Source organism: Danio rerio, chromosome 1 (assembly GCF_049306965.1).
Source record: "Danio rerio strain Tuebingen ecotype United States chromosome 1, GRCz12tu, whole genome shotgun sequence".
NCBI lineage: Eukaryota > Metazoa > Chordata > Actinopteri > Cypriniformes > Danionidae > Danio > Danio rerio.
The window spans coordinates 18,942,644-18,961,044 of NC_133176.1; the positions used below are offsets into that span (position 1 = coordinate 18,942,644).

General features: G+C 35.4%; 1 protein-coding gene across 44 annotated transcripts in view; it reads left to right on the plus strand.

The window, feature by feature from the left end:
- fat1a (FAT atypical cadherin 1a) overlaps nucleotides 1–18,401 on the plus strand; it is a 150,315-nt gene that overhangs the window by 25,231 nt on the left and 106,683 nt on the right. For all 44 annotated transcript variants that reach the window (XR_012394580.1, XR_012394638.1, XR_012394649.1 and 41 more), the window contains exon 3: nucleotides 12,749–13,063. Coding sequence is in view for 10 of the 44 variants with exons in the window: in XM_021469232.2 (XP_021324907.1) it covers nucleotides 12,749–13,063 (315 nt within the window). In the remaining 34 variants the exon portion in view is untranslated. The remainder of the gene's footprint in view (nucleotides 1–12,748; nucleotides 13,064–18,401) is intronic.

Consider the following 18,401-nt stretch of genomic DNA (forward strand, 5'->3'; position numbering starts at 1 on the left):
ACAGTAACCAGGGTTCAACGCTAGGGATTTTTTTCTCCTGGCCCGATCGGGCAAGTGGTTCAGATTTTTACTTGCCCTGCCAAAATTTTCTCAGGCCCCACCAAAAAAAAAATGTTAGCCATTTAGTTATTCAGCATAACTTTTCTTTAAATACAACTGACAGTTTAAAAATGATTTAATTTAAATACAATACTGATTAGATTAATTAAAGTGAATTGTTTAATGTGTGGTTTAGTTTAATTATTTAGTTGACAATTTTATGTTTTTTGTTTGTTTAAAATCCATCAAAATTCCTAATTTTATAAGCCAGCTCATTACATCAGTCTATAATACTGTCAGTATTTTTATTATTCATTTATTTGTAAATCTTAATTTAAAATGCATTTCACTTCTTGTTCTTGCTTGATCCATCAACATAATAATCATATTAGCTGCACGAATCGCGCTTACTGGGCAAACAAGTTCTGAAACAAACGTTTGGGCATGAAAGCACGCAATTGACAAACAGTCGCAGCCAAATTAAACTTTAGTGACAAAGCAGCACTGGCCCCTATCGGGCCAGTAACCATTCTGTATACTGTCCCGAGCGTCTTGCACACTGGCCCCGGGCCAGCGGGCAGTCCTTATTGTTGAGCCCTGGTAACGTTAGGCTATTTTGCAGTCATTGATCTGCAGTTATAATGAAATCTTGTTTATAGAAAAGTAAGTAATAAACATTTATCAAAAAGTATTTATGTGTATAAAGCATCTGTTTTGTGAAAAGTGCTTCTCGTATGATATGTGAGCGACCCGTACAGCTTTATTGTAGACATTTCCTTGAGCGAGAATGATGCCACTAAAACTTTCTGTCATAACTCCACACTGAAATGCCAACTGATCCAACCAGGGATCGAACTAGCAACCTTCTTGCTGTGAGACGACAGCACTACCCATTGCTCCACACTGCCGCCTTTACAAAAAGGTTGATTGCTTCAATTTGATTCAAAAAAGGAAAGCTGATTACCCCTTATATAACTTATAGTCGTTTGGTATTGCTTAAGCCAATTCATAACATGGTGGCTATGTTTATGCTACTGTTGGCCACAGAATTCAACACAGCACAGAGACCTTCCCTCTGACCCTCATTTTTTGGGGAGAAACATTATAAGAGACAATGGAGCATGGAGGCTGTGCTATTCCCCAATCCACTTAACATTCCCATCATTATGGCCCTTGATGCTTTCAACCAGGACCAACTTTAACATGTCAAGTCAAGATCAGAAACCCTTCATGCTTGTTAACTCAGCGTTTGGAGTGTAGTCATGGCCATCTCATGATCCAATCAGTCACCAGGGATGTCGAACCAGTCTGAGAATGAAATGAGCTTCCTTTCTGTCTGTGTTTGCACGTTCGGATATGCACACACACACCTACGTGCAAGGTCAGCCATGTTGAGCCAGTGCGAGCGCTTCTCATTGTTCGTCGAGGCATTCAGGTAGCTGTGAAATATCTCGCTTCAGGGTGAAGAAATGAACAGATGAGGCAGCCAGAGAAAAAGACCCGCTGTATTTCTGTCATCATATTCTGTAGCTTCAGGGCAGGTTTCGCAACTTCCTCAACCACAGTTGATTCAAAGGTGTGGCAGAATTACCTGTGAAGCAACGTTAATACACTGAGTGAATCATTACATTTACAGACTTTAAGGGCTGTGCTTAGATATGGAAGTTCCAAAATCTTTTGTTTAATGGAAACACTTTTTTTTGTTGTGTAGATAAAGGACTCAACTTTGGTTATATATGTGCAAACTTCTTGTTGTTCTTATCCTAAGGATTATACCAGCAATTGTGCTACATTGATGAAGATTGCCTGAAGCTTTTTCCCCCTTTTTTACACAATAGCTTCTTCTCAGTCAGGGTTGGTTGGTAATAGGAAGGACTAGTGTTTATGAATCAGAATCCTGTTGGGAATGTTTATTGTTTGGTAAATGTTCTTGCATGTAATTCAGGTCTAATCCACTCAAGCAGCTTCTAAAAGATCGTGAGTTCAACTGCTAATGGAATAAAAGTGTAATAAGGCTGAGTAAAAGTCCCATTATTTTATTATAAAATGTTAATTAGACAGTTCTTTTGTCTATAATTAAAATAATAAAGTTTGTTTGATTGTGTATAATAGGGCTGCACAATATTGGAAAAATCAGATTTTGAGTATGGTTATACAAAGTTGCTTGAATAGCTCTATTAATGGTTTTCTGTGCAGTCTAACAGTAATCGGGTATAGGAATTGACTATTCTTAAATAATTTGCTTTGTCTTGTAGGGTTTAATGGTTTGCCGGTACTATGGTAGTATCGCGATACTATGGCTCCAAAATACTGGCTGTGCCACTGTAGTTTGTAAACGGTAGTATCGTCTTTAAGGGTTTATCTACGATAGATAATGCTGCATGTGGAAAAGTCACTAAGATGCTTACACATTTGTGCAACAATAGACCATTTTATTTTTAATGAGCTGTGGAGCTATTTAAGGTTGCAAAACTGTGTAGAATTCGCACCCTTTATGGTAACCCATTGCACGTTTTCTAATGCTTCGGTTTGAACACACATCTGAATCGGTTAATTTCTGTTCCTGTTAATATGATTTGCTAGTAGCAACAACAACCACAACAATCTCTTAAAAAGAAAGTGAAATTTTGAATTACTTCGGATTCTTACCTGAGAAGATTTTGCCCAATATTTTAGCTGAAAATGTGGTGAGTTGCAAATAATACTTTTTGGCCTTAAGGGAATTATGAACTAAATTCAAGTAGGCATATTATAACATAAAATATAGTATTTCTGACAAATTTCTTTATAATTTGGGTAGAATCGCAATACTACCGCAAACTACTTAATCCATTGAAGTTGAAGTAATGAAGTATTTAATTAACGCATTACTTTCAATACTGAATTCAAAACTCTTTTCAAATCAGTATTAACTTCCAGAAACATGTTGAGTTTTCAACACTCAATTCAGTTGATAAAGTTGACTGTTGGGTTTTTACAGTGTAGTCCAAATAGCTAAAATTTCTTAGAGCAAGAAAAATAAATAATATATATTTTATATAAAAATAAATAAAATATATTTCTGTTTTTATCTTCAGAAGAAATGAGGCAAAGCTAAGAGTTTTTCCTTAAAACAAGCACAATTAGCCACAAGTGGGGTTAGTGAAACAGTCTTGTTTTTGCTTTGAAATGTAAATATTAGGACTAGAAGTAAGACTAAAATTCTATGTAAAGAAAACATTTTTTTCTCATAAATCACATAAATTCTGTATAAATATAGTGATTAAATTCTGTAGCTCCTGGTCAACTATGATTCAGACTCAACATTGCAAATCTTGCGATGTGAATATTGCAAACGCACACATTGTGCTACCGATGCTAAAATAATATAATAGTACAGCCCTATTATAAAAGGTAATATAATAACTAATATTGTGACTTTTGTTATTGATATAAATAAACTGAGGGTGACGCCGTGGCGCAGTAGGTAGTGCTGTCGCCTCACAGCAATAAGGTCGCTGGTTCGAGCCTCGGCTGGCGTTTCTGTGTGGAGTTCTCTCCGTGTCAGGACCTCCGGGTGCTCTGGTTTCCCCCACAGGACAAAGACATGCGGTACAGGTGAATTGAGTAGGCTATATTGTCCATAGTGTATGTATGTGTGTGCATGAGTGTGTATGGGTTTTCCAGTGATAGGTTGTGGTTTAAAGGGCATCCGCTGCGTAAAAAACATATGCTGGGTAAGTTGGCGGTTAATTCCACTGTGGGGACCCCTGATTAATAAAAGGACTAAGCTGAAAAGAAAATGAATGAATGAATTAATGAACTGAAAAAGAAATATTTCAGCAAATTGCCACATAAATATTTATTATTTTACCTAGTTTAACTTAAAAATTAAACAGCTAAAATTAAAAATAAATTTTGAATACAAAAACTAAGAAAATACAAAAATACAACAAAAAAAATCGTTAAAATAAAAAATAAAAAGAAAAAAACCCAAAAGATTTGTAATTGAAATAAAAAAACAGAAACTCTGAATATGTGCGGGTATGTGTGTGTGTGTGTGTGTGTGTGTGTGTGTGCGCGTGTGTGTGTGTGTGTGTGTGTGTGTGTGTGTGTGTGTGTGTGTGTGTGTGTGTGTGTGTGTGTGTGTCTGTGCTTTTATTGTTCATTTTCCATGGTCTGAGATAAGTTTAAAAGTTCTGAACTGCATCTGCCGGAAATGTCTAGCAGTGGGTTCACAGTCTCTGACATGTTAAGGCATGGCACTCACATGGCGGTGCAAACTCAAACTTGGGATCTGTCAAGCTTCTCTTAATCAGTTTCATTTCTAAATAAGGCCGTGTTCACACTTGGCAGGTTTGATTAAAGTGAATTCTGCTGTGATTGTTGTGTTAGGGTGATTCATTTGAATGTGTGTAAACACTGCCATCTAAACCTTGAGCGTTCCAGACAAGTAAAAAAGATGTGTCTTTGTCTCATTTTAGATAAACTCCAGTGCATTCTAACACTGTTCAAAGGCAACTAAATAGCCTAAACATGATGTCACAAGTTATGACCATTAACATGATCGAAGTATACTTGGTTTTGTTGTCAATGTGATGTTGTTGTCCATTACTGTTTAATGCAGCAGACATCAAAATGCATTTTTCCCCATCAAAATGTACATCATAAAACATTTTTATTTCATTTTATCACATTTAATTTCAGTCTTGAAATGTCAGTTTGAACACTAAGTGAACCAAGAACAAATACATCTACAAGTATAAATGCATCCTGAGTGTCAGAAATGCCAAATGTACACAAGAAACACTGTATTGTTATGGCCATTCTAGTGGGAATGGTCATGTGTGTGTGTGTTAAAGTCATCATTCTGGTCACTGCTTTTTAAGCATTGGCCTTTTGAGCTTGAAGGAGCAGCTTTCTTCTGTGTGTTTGCCCTGGTCATCCAAATGAGCACTCAACCATGGACAGTCGCTTGGCAGAGACAAAGCTCATTTTCTGTCTCAGCCGTTCTCTCTTCTCCTGCCATCTCTTTCGCGTCCACATCTATCGTTAGGCTCCTCTGACTCCATTTGACACATTCCTATACCCATTCTAGCCGTTTGCACAGAAACTCATTTGTCTTTGTCATTCTTTCTTTTCTGCCAGCCGTCTACAAATAAAGCATGTTTTATATAAACGGCTAACGTTCAGTCTTGCACAAACATTTCTCCACTCACCTTTAGTTCAGTACGCCTAAACCTCTACTCTTGTACAAGTTAATCTGGTGCTAATATGAAGCCTTTGCGAAGTTTAGTTTAACAGTCATACTGTTAAAGATGATTTATTAGGTTGCCACGGCAAGAATTGCAATTACTATTGCTTGTACTTGTGGTTGGGGATTTGAACAAATCCCTGCCCTGAGCATTACAATTAGGTATGTAACTCATCCCACATTATTTGTGCTATGACATGTACGATGCTGAATAATGTGGCCTATTTGACCATGCTGCTGTCATTTAAAAAATGGATAATGTTATGTTGTCAAACTAATGTCCTGGAAATAACTGTGCATTTTCAGTTGCATACAGATATTTCCAACTTTAAAACCCAACCCAATGCAACGTCAGTGCCCAATCGCACATCAAAACATTGGTAACATAGCCGTAACAACAAACAACCAATTTTCCTTGCTTTAAGTGTATTAACTTTACTAGCAATATGTTTATTGCCTGATGGGCAGGGAAGTCAGTGTGACATTGGAAAATTTCATGTAATGAATTTAGTTGGTTAAGTTTTGCAAGGGTACTATTAAAGCAGGTCAATAATATGCAAGCTAATACTCTTTAATTGTTGTAATGATCAGATCATTTCTGTGAATAAGCATATCTTTTTTATAAAGATATAAATCTTATACATTTTATATGAGGCAATCTCTAGGCATTTTGTAACTCTTAGATTTAGTGGCTAATTTAAACGAGTTTGTGCAATTTAATTCATTCATTTTAATATGATTTGCTCCCCCAATGAGGGAATATAGGAATGAATATAGGGGTGGGGTTTGGGGTGCACACCTCATTTTTAAACTTGTACATACTTGTACAAATAAACTTGTATGATTCTGTATGAATAAACATCTTTTCTCACAATGCACAAAATAGTTATGTTTCATAGTTAACTGCACATTTAAGGCTGATTTATACTTCTGCGTGAAGTGCACACGTATTCTCCGGGGCAGCTTTCATGCGGATGAATAGCTCTCGTCGTAGCTGATGGCAACGCTTACGCGCACCTCTCAAAAAATGTAATGATGCGTAGCACAAGCTCTGTGATTGGTCAGCTTGGTAGCACTGACAATTGTGGGTGAGGGTGGGAGCCACATGAATCTATTGGAGCGAGTGCTTACAATTGTCGAGTCTCATGAAAGAGCTCCAGATGGAAGCTTTTGTTTTGTTTACCTTATGATTAAAGCTGTTGCACGCCTGCCAGTTTCTGCCTCTGAATGAGTGAGTTTTAGCTACTTGTAGGGCTGAGCGATTAATCGAAAATAATCGAAATCAACATGTAGAACCAGGAATTTTTTCGATTACTTTACCTACCGTTTGTGGAATCACGTGACCTTGCTCCATTACGTTACGTTATTCTGCTGGCATGTCAAGCATAGACAACTTCAACACTGAGACAACTGAGCAGCATGAGCAAGACAAACAGCACACAAAACTATAAATGCACAGCAATACGCAAGGCATGCACTGTGAGTCACGGCGAACACTCGAAGCAGAAGTATAAACCAGGCTTTGCACATTATGTATAATAGCTGAATTTAATTCAGTGTCACACACACTCCTTCAGAAAATATCCTACTATGCAGATTTGTTCCTAAGGAAACATTTCTTATTGTTGTCAATGTTTAAATGATTGGGCTGCTTAACATTTTGTTTAAAACTGATAGATTTTTCTAGACTCTGAATGAAGGGTTAACAAAATCAGCATTTATAATATGATTATTTTCTGTCGGCGCCAGTGGTGTAGTGGTTAGTGCGTCGACACATGCACTCCGGTGCTCAATTCCAGCCTCACGGTCCTATGCCGATGCTTCGCGTCTCTCTGCTCCCTATGCTTTCCTGTCAATAATCTCTACTGTCCTATCCATTAGAGGTGAAATACCTATATATATATATATATATATATATATATATATATATATATATATATATATATATATATATATATATATATATATATATATATATATATTATTTTCTACTGTTGTATGCTACTGTAACTTCAGGAGCATTTAAGATGTCCTTGCTGGATAAAAGTATTGACTTCTTCCAAGAAAAAAAAAAAAGACTGAATGGCAAAGCACTTCTCACATTTTCTTGTGCAAACTTGAGTGTATTTAAACAAACTGTTCTTTTTTCCATTCATCTCATTTTTAATGCATGCTCCTTTAAGAGTGAACTCTACAGAGTTTTTTTCAGTGTTGAGTGTGTAACAGTCTGATCTATGGGCCACCCTACGCCAATAGCTATGGGCAAAATGAACTGAGCTATCCATTTCCTTTCTCTCACCTCCTATATTAGAGCCCAAAGCTATCCAGCTAATGTCAGGTGTTACGGATCAATGATGAATGAAAAATCGGGCCAACAAGGTCACATGAAACAGCCCGAGAATTGGAAAGCAGCGGTTTTTCCTTGTCTGTTTTTAAAGAAGTAAGCTCTTCACTGTCAACTCCCTTGAGGCTCCATCTAGTCCTCAGAGTCTCTAAAGCCCAGTAGAGCAAGTTAAGGAGACAAAGAACCAGAACTTGTACCAAACACTGTGGAAAAGATTGCCCTGTAACAAACAGGATCAAGTTGCCCGTTGTTTATTTCCTTGAGAGAAAGCTTGTACTCTGTGACTAAATAAAAAATGCTGAGCCAGCTTAAATAAAGTTGGGGAATTAGTAAATGAAGCTTTGCTTGCAACATTTTCTACCTGAATAAAAATCGCATTAAGATTTCTTAACAAGCTAACCAATATTACCTTTAAGCCACACAGAGGACAAAAGGATATTTTTGATTATACTTTTGTATATGATAAACAATAACAGTTCTCTGGTCGTCCACTATTAAAGTTAGAGTTTGCTAGAGTGTTGCTACATATGTTATTCACCAGCAAAACAAGTGTCCATTTATCTTTAGAATTTTATCTTTGAACTGATGTTATTGTGGTTATCGGACATGTTTCCTAGAAAGTGAATAGTGTCTTTTTCTAAATCATTTTCTTCTGGAATGTTTGTAATTCTTCACAATACTCACTTCACTATTTGCAAATGAAGTAGCTCAAAATGAGAGACAACTCAAATGCCAAAACTTGTAAAATAGTCTTAGACAATGGACGATAGGCGAGATATCACGATGTAGAGCCAGCATCGTGATTCCCCGCACCTCCCCCATGGCAGCAGGAACAGCCAGCCCCGTAAAACATAGCATAGAACTACTTGTAGTTAAATGCGTTCGAACAGCCGCTAAAGTACGCCTGCTCTCTGCCTACTGAACTCCTTCATAAACAGAGCAAGATGACCTGTTGAAATAGAAACCTGTACTCCTGCGGGAGTACTGATGCAACTGAATTACCATCATTGCACCCAATGTCAGGGTCAATCATGATGTTTCACATTAGAAATCCTTTGATGACTTATTAGTTGACTTTGACTAAACCTAAAAGACAGACAAAACATGTGAAGTAAAACGTTATTAAGTTTTAAAGTACAGTGGCTTGGGTATAGTGGAAATAACAGAATATAAATGCATTATGGGAACACAACTATATTTTTATAAATTACGGTATATTAGATGTGATCCTGGATGTATTATGTTGCATGGGTACATGTTTAGCAATAGCAAAAATACATTGTATAGTTCAAAAATCATTTAAATATTAAGGAAAAATAATGGCTGTGTCAGAAATTGCATACTATTCAGTAGACTGCATTTGAATTTAAATTTACTACTCATCCATTACAAAAGTATGTTCTATACAGTATGAATGTGAGTAGTATGAATGGTACTCGGATGTACTACATCCGCCATTTAGTCACGGTCACGTGACCTACCAGCGTCAATTTCGTCGCATCACTCCCATTCATGAATTCTTACGTGGTGCGTCATGGTAGAGGGTAGCGTCCATCGCATTCACACTTCAGAATCTCGGTGGAAGTAGTAGGTCATTTGTGTACTTCTCGCATACTGTTTTTTGAATTCTATGAATTCGGACACACTGCTTGGCTTGCATACTGTTTTTAATGTACTATATTGTATGGAAGTATGCGATTTCAGATGCAGCCAATAAGTCATTGAGACATTTAGTCAATTTTCATTTGTAAATAATCAAAACTCTTATCTTTAATCATTGCTAAGCTCTTTATTTAGAACACTTTAAAGGAGATTTGTCTTACTATATTTTTTTATTTGATTTTCAAAAACCTGTATATCGGCCAAACATTGTTCTAACAAACTACAGTAAACATCACTGGATAGCTTATTTATTCAGCTTTTCAGAACATGTATAAATCACTTTTTTAATTATTACACATTATATTAGTTACAGTAGGGGAAATAAGAATTGAACACGTCATCATTTTTTTTCAAAAAACATATTTCTGTTAACTTGACATTTTCACCGGATATTGGTAACAACCAAGGAAATCTACATATGCAAAGACAACAAATGTAATTAATTTACAAATTAAGTTAGTTGTAATAAAATGAAATGACACAGAGAAAAAAAAGTAATGAACACATGAAGAAAGGGAGGTGTAGAAAGGCAGTGAAAGCGCAGACAGCAGATGAAATCCCTGTGTAGTTATTCAGCAACCCTCTGCCCTTCGTCAGTATAAATGAATATTAGCTGCTTCAGTCCAACATCAACATTACTAGGATGATAAAGATGAAACCAGGATGTACATTTCAGCAAGACAATGATCCACTTCTCAAAAAACTTCTCAAATGCTTTCTGAAAAAAAAAAAAACTTTAATTTGTTCAAATAATTTTTTAAAATAAGATTTAACATGACGAAAGATAGCCTACTTCAAGAGACATATTTAATTGACAAAGAACATTTATATATATATATATATATATATATATATATATATATATATATATATATATATATATATATATATATATATATATATAATTTTTTTTTTTCTTTACTTTAGTCTTTTTTTAATCTGTGTGCTGTACAATTCTGGTAGAAAGAATACTTTTGCACAAGTGGTCAAAATGTCCGCCCAAATAGAGAAAAGTTTGCTCTGCTTGAAGAAAAAAAAACAGAGAGAACATTGCAGCAAGGTATAATCTCAAAGTTTAACGGCTCATGTTTAATCGGATCGAGTTTTTCGACGACAGTATCCTCACTGTTCTGGCAGAGGTAAACTTTGGCCAGGGAGTGTCTATCTAGCTCTCTCTATTTCTTTTTTTTTCTTCTTTTGACACAAACCTCACCTGCCCGATGAGATCACTGGATACTGATAACATTACAGGTCTTTTCAGGCAAGTCAGGTCTTTATTGCCCTTCAGCAAGCCCACGCTTTATTCCGCATGATACAATAAAATATCAGTAATAAACCAATAAATCACAATGAATCATTCTGCAGCATAAATTACACCACACCTGGCTGAATGTAGAGATCACAAGTCCACTTTCTATTTAGATGTGATGGATTCGACCTCTCTTTTGTATGCAGGCCTGCTGTTTGCTCTCTGACGGCCTCCACCTTCTCCTCCTCCCCCATTTCATTCCTTTATGGCAGTCAAAGAGAGAGAGAGTCTTGCCCTTCTGAATAGGCAGACTGTTGACACAGCTGAGTGCAATGCAGCGCACATGTGAAATGTCTCTAATGTTTAGAAATTGCAAGGTAGTGAGCCGAACAGGTGACTCTGGCTCTAAGTAGGCAAGTTTAACAAAGGCATTGTACACTTAGAGAACCGGAAGGCGGTCTATAGGAGGTATCAGGTTCCCACTTAAACCTATCAGAGCCACTTATCCGCTTCCAAGGCTACCATTATCATGGGCAAAGCATTATGGGTAGAGACTGTGGAAAGTAGAAATGCTCTTTGAAGGCCTGCTTTAGACTTTACACCTAGAGAAAGAAACGTATAATGTGTGTGAAGTGATTTGCACTGATTTGTGATGAAGAGAAGCCAAATACTGCGTGGTGGTGGTGTTGGATGTGAAGTTGAATGAATCATTGGTGACAAATGGTTGTGAAGAATTGCAGAAATGTTTGCTGTATGTTGTGTATCATATGGGGGATGTGGAGTGCCACTAGGAAACCAAATTAAGTAATTATTTACAATGTGAATATATAAGTTCATTTTAAATGGCATAAACGTGGAAACATTTAAAACATTGTGTACTGTTCATGTTAAAAAATGTAGCGTTCATGTTAAAGTGTAGCAAACTGTTCACCTTTATAGACCCATTTTAATGTGGTCATGTCATTGGCCGATGAACATTTCTTGCTTGTTATCAAACTATTTCATAACTAACAATAGGCAATTTAATCATAACTTAAAACAGACATAAAATCCTTATTTATCAATATGTGGCTCTTTTTATATTCTTGGAAGCTATGGGAATAAAAACGTAAAACAGGAAATACGTTGGTACCATTGTTTTTGTTTACATCCCTCAAAATGGTCTATAATGACACTAGGGCTGCACAATATTGGAAAAATTTAACTAGGGATGCTTATTTTGGTTAATTAAGTCAAATTAATAATGATAATAAAAGAAAAAATAATAGAAAAAATTAAGAGTAAGAGAGAAAAGGGAAAATATATTAAACTGAATAGGCTGGGGGTGACACATTCTTCAAACTTGTGGTTTTACGTCAAGAAAGAGCTGTTTGCTTGTGCTATAGCACTAGTATTCATATGGAAGGTACAAACTAAAAGTGCAAGATGGACAACCTTTCATTCTACAGTAACTGCTTCAAGTAGCATGCTGCAAGAATGCCAACAAAATGTTAAAAAATGTAATCACTGAACCTCGAAGATTGTATTAGATTCTTTCTAAATTTACAAAAAATAAGATGTCTTTCATAGGTGTCCATTGAGTATGGGATGGGGATAAGCAGACAGGGTATTCAAGAGGTTTTAAAAAGTCTTAAAAAAGTTCATTTTAAAAGTAAATTTTTCTATGACCAAGTAAAGCTACCTTATCAAGTCGATACCCAATCTTTTTATTTTTAAGTTTTTTATTGTAAAGAGAGACAATTCACAACAGCTGTTAGACAGTTTTACTGCCAATTCTGCAAATTATATATTAATAAATTCCCTAATCAGGGAAAATTTTTAAAAACTAAAACCCTTTACATGATCTTTCATTAATACAAAAAATATTTACTGAACTAGTTGGCCCAATAGAAAGAATCCTTAATGTTTAGCCCTGTACAAGTCTAAACTTTCATTCACAATGGTCATAAAATGGCCTTAAAAAGTCTTAAATTCGACTTGAAGAAACCTGCAGAAACCCTGGGAGACTTCCACTGCAACAAAATAGAAAAGCTATTAATTCAGAAAAATAACTCACAGTCAGGGGTAGAGCTCCAAATAAGCGGAGAAGGATACATTTTACTAGATGTTTGTCCTTATTTTTTAAGTCGCTCCCAAAGTCCTCAATATATGCATATAGAAATAAAATAATTTTTAAAGTTGATAAGGAGATATGACCATAATTCTTCTTTCTTTTCCTCAGGAGTGATCCGCACACAGGAACTGCTGGATCATGAAACTGTACCTCACTACTGGCTGACGGTCTACGCCACCGACCGCGGTGTGGTCCCTCTATCTTCCTTTGTGGAGGTCTATATCGAGGTCCAGGATGTCAATGATAATGCCCCACAGACCTCAGAACCGGTCTATTATCCGTCCGTCATGGAGAGCTCCCCTAAAGACGTCTCAATCATCCAGATCGAGGCCTTTGACCCGGACACAAAGTCCAGTGAAAAACTTTCTTACAAGATCACCAGTGGAAACCCACAAGGCTTCTTCAGCATCAACCAAAAGACCGGTGAGTGTGTTTTCACCTCATATTACTTACAGTGTATGCTGAAGATCCTGCTGAGGTAGACTGGAGTAAGCTGGGGGATGTTTTGATGTTTTTTTCTGTTCTATAAATTGTGAAAATACACAAGAATTGTGATTTACATGAAAATAAAAATTAGTTGGGATGCTCAGATCAGTCAGCCAGAGATGGGTATCGGCCCATAATCATATTTAATGACATAAACCGATCGCAAGTGTTTGTGTTAGTTGGAGATTAACATAATATTTGAATGACCTTGCTTGTTTTACAAACAAGAACTGAGACTTCTGTGTTTTTGACAATATTGCAAGGTCACTGAAACATGGCTGGAAAATTATATATATTTAAAAAATGTAAAATTATATTTTAACATGAATATTAAATAATTTAACTTCTTGTAATATACTTATCACAATAAACAGTAGCATATAGGCCTATTTCCTTTTAGTAAAGAAGTGATGAATTCATAGGTTTGCATTTTAACTTCTTATGCATGAAATATGCTCTCCAAACCTTTTCTAGATTGAGACATGTTGTTTCCAAACTGTATTGTTAGTCATTTTTCAAACTTTTAAAAAAATCTGTGCTATCTATTGTTTTCTGTAAATCTGACCATGATATGTTCACACCCAAATGGTTATAAGCGACGTATTCAAGGGATTATATGCAGCATCTCTTACTTATTCTCTCAGGTAAGATGAGATCTCCATTTAAGTATCATACTTACATGGAAAATGTGCATTATGCATTATAAAGCTTAAAGCATCAGAATCGTTACTTATATTGGCCGATCTCCATGACAAGGAATCTGTACTTTGTATCGGCTGCAAAAATCCTGATCTGAACATCCCTAATAATTAGGAATGTTACTCAACCACCAAGTCAGCATACTAGAATGCTTTTTTAAGGATTGTGGGACACATAAATGGATAGTTCACACAAAAAGCAACTTTCTGTTATAGTTTCCTCATCTTTTACTTAACTCAAAAAAAAAAAATATATATATATATATAATATATATATATATATATATATATATATATATATATATATATATATATATATTCAAGTCTATTTATCTTTATTTCTCTAGAGCTTTTACTATGTAGATTACAAAGCAGCTTAACATAGAAGTTCTAATAAATTGAGATGTGTCAGTCAAGTTTTCAGAGTTGAAGTTCAGTTTAGTTTAGTGTGGTTTGATTTTTACTGTTGAAAGTCCAAACACTGAAGAATAAATCCACTGATGCGCAACTCCACAAGTCCCAAACCAAGCAAGCCAATGGCGACAGTGGCGAGGAACAAACTTCAACAATTGATAAAAGTAAAGGAAAAAATACTTCTATAAAATGAGCTGAAACAACACCATTCTTAAATTTTTTTGGGAGGACAACTTAATTGTTTTTCATTCAGTCTACTTACATTTTTGAAAACAATTAAGTGAACTTAATCGATTTGTGCTTAGACAACATGAAGGAAATGTGTAGAACCCAGCATTTTTTACAGTGTTCTATTGTTCTGTTGAACACAGAAGAAGCTATTTTGAAGAATATTGGAAAACTGAAACTACGAACTAAGGAAAAACAAATACTATGGAAATTAATAGAAATGTTTCAAACATTTTTGTTATATCTTTTTGTGTACAACTGAAAAAAAAAAAACTCTTGAAAATGTTTTCAGTTTAGATAGAGTTCATCTGTTGAACTGGAGAAATAATTATGCAGAATAAGCTTACATATTTAATATGTAAAAATTACATATTTAAATATATTCAGATAAAAAAACATTTATTTGTTATTTATTTAAAACACTTTATTTGTATCATTCATTTTCCTTAAGCTTAGTCCCTGATTATCACCACAGTGGAATGAACCGCCACTTATTTGTATGACATTATTAATTTTAATGAATTGCTGTTTTTACAGTATTTTTAAACAAGTAAATACACTGTTAGTAAAAAAAAATCTTACCAACCCCAAACGTTTGAACACTATTCAATCTATGAGTATTTGTTGACCAAACAGCAGTTTTGTTAATAATTTGTTAAGCTCATGCACAGCTCAGTGATTCATTTCCTCACTCAAACATGGTTTGCAGAGCATATTTTGTTTGAAAAAGCCTTTTTCATGTCACATCGACCTGTGTGTATACTGTGAAAATGGTCCATCAGAGTAAACATCCATCTACAGGACACACATACAAACAGACAGGAGGAGAGAGGTTAGCTACATCCTAATGGTCTTCTGAGATTCTTTGACTGCCATCAGTCCCAAACATCAGGTTTTTATGTAAATCTACTGAAGCATAAGGCTCCCTGAAAAAGTGTATGAAGACACACTCGCCTGCACTCATATCAGCGGGTTCTTGCTTCTTCACCCAGTCTCCCCCCCCCCCCCCCTCTCTGTCTCTCTCTCCGGCTGACGCTCTCTTCTCTTTCTCACTTTCTTCATGGATCACTGTGCACGCATATGGGGTTTACTAAATGGACCCACACTGAATATTTTATGCAGCCGTGCCCCCCCATCCTCTTCTCCCCTGTAAAAACAAGATTTGTGGGCTTACAGGGGAAGAGAAGCGTAAAAAGGTGCAAACAGCCGATCCAGAGGTCAGGCTGTCGTAGGAAACCTTGAAATGATTCACACTTCAGGTACAGGACTTAAGACTTTTCAGAAACATGTTAGGTCAGATTACCTAGCTTCAGTAATATCTGCTCCATTGTTGTCTGAACTTGTTTTAGAGCTAAAGTACAGACTTGTAAATCTCAGATAAAGAAGATGGTGATAGCTAGTGGCTACACTTCTTTTACTGTTGCAGTTTATTTTGCCATAAGGGAAAAAGAGAGAGGAAAAAATGAGCCAGTGAGATGACAGAGACTGCATCTATTTGATCAAAATACAGTTATGTTTTTAATTAATATTACAAGCTGAAATGTTAATACATTTTAAACTATAATTTATTCCTGTGATGGCGAAGCTGAATTATTTTGCAGTTATTACTTTAGTCTTTAGTGTCACACGATCCTTCTGAAATCATTTTAATATGCTGATTTTATAGTCTGGAGACATTTCTTATTTCTTTAGCTGCATAATATTTTTGTGCAAACAGTGACAGTTTTGTTCGGGTTTCTTTCATGAGTGTGACGTTTAAAGCTGAAGAAAAGTTTTTATTTAAAATAATAGTCTTTTGCAAATCTTTTATAAAGCTTTTTTTTTGTGTGTGTGTGTGTGTGTGTGTGTGTGTGTGTGTGTGTGTGTGTTCAAAGCAGAAAAGTCAGTGAATCAAGTCATCAAAATTTCAGGATTAGGTAGCTTCAATAATCCTGAAATATGACTGTACACATAAACAAATCATGAAAGAATTGTTGATGTAAAACAAGAAATTCTATTCAGATAAATTCCTAAAAATGCAGTTGTAGCATTTTGTTTACTGAGATTGGAATAAAATATAAAATTTAGTTCTTTGGAATGAATTTAGGGAACTGTTAAATAAAAACTTGTACAGCTCATGTCAGAATTATTAGCCCCCTTGTTTATTATTTTTTTTTCCCAATTTGTGTTTTACAAAGAAGATTTTTTTTCAACACATTTCTAAACATTATAGTTTTAATAACTCATTTTTAATAACTGGTTTATTTGATCTTTGCCATGATGACAGTAAATAATATTTTACTAGATATTTTTCAAGACACTAGTATTGAGCTTAAAGGAATTATTTGAAAACGATGGTTTGGTTAAGTTATTGTAAAATTATGTTTTTCCTGTAAAAATATAGCTTAAAGGGGGCTAATAATTTTGCCCTTAAAGTGGTTTAAAAACTGCTTTTATTCTAGCCGAATTAAAACAAATAAGGCTTTCTCCAGAACAAAAAATATTATCAGACATACTGTCTTGCTCTAAAAAAATTAAATATTAAACCATATGCTAAATACTATACTAAAAACTTAAAACTATATTAAACTATATAAAAACATTTTCTGAATGACTTACAGACACTAAAAGCCCCAGTATACAGAGTACGCACAGTATAGAAATCAGAAAAGCACTGAAATGATGTCATTTCAAACAAACAACAAAATTAGTTTTTAGTTTGTTTCGGCAGTATGAAACAGCTCACCAAAGCCAACTTTTTGTGTTAGTTCATTCATTAATTTTGGGTTAGTTATAAACACTTTTGATCTACCATTGGTCTTTGATGATTATGCAATCAGTAGGTGCGTTCTGGAACTCCACCTTCTCTGACATGTAATCCGTAATCATTGAGTTTAGAGTAAAGGAGAGAGGAGAAAAAGCATCCTGCACAACAACACCAACTTATCAACAGGAATAAACTGGTGGGTTGAGTAGCAGAGCTGATATAGATGTAAGATCACTCGTGGATTTAACGGTTTTCTCACAACAGGATGTGAAGCACAACCGCATCGTGCCATGTCTGATAAAGTTCTAAACATCATTTCATTTGCTGTCTATCCGCAGCAAATAGAAAGCATTTTGGTGTATGCTGGGTTCCACACAATCGATTAAAATTAGGACAAAATAAAGGAATTAAGTTAAACTGTTGTTCTCTCAGATTACATTGTTCTCCATTGTTGTTGTTGTTGTTTAGGACTAGCGTGACATATTACAATTCCGCCTCTGCAGCGCATAGTGAGGTTCGAAATCAGTAGACTTTTTTGCTCGCAAACGACGAAAAAGAGCTTTATCTGAAGAATATCAGGGCCTTAAACCAAAAGTCTTTGTTTGCCCTATCGTTGTCACAATACTGGAATTTTGGTACCAATCAGTAAAAAAAATTTTAAAACAAACATTTTTGCTAACATTTGAGCGCTGATCTTATTGATGGCCAATCATGGTGATGTCTGTTGAGCATTTGAACACAACAGCCAATTAGCGGTATTTAAGAATGCACTCAACAGCACTCAAATTAGTAGGAAATGGACATTTCTAAATTTCAGTACCGAAGTATCAAAATTCCAGTATTGTGACAACACTAGTTTGTTCTAAAAAACACATTGCTGTCTTTGTGAATTAATTTGCGATTTAATTGTGATTTAAAAAAAAAAAAGATTTTCTCAGAAGTCCTCATTGCACTGTGGATGTGCAATGAAAATGCTCACTGAAGTGTTGTTAGGCTTCGTGAACCTGAAAGCAATCATTCTGAGAAACTGGCCCTGAAGTTTTATTTGAGTTGAAGGTTTTGGCCAGTCTGTGAAAGTCAGTGGCCAGCCTCTCTCACAGCATTTTACAGACTTGTGTGGTCTTTTTTCCCCCATGCAGTTACATACACAAATGTGAAGGTTATTTTTGCTAGCAGTGGCCAATGAGTT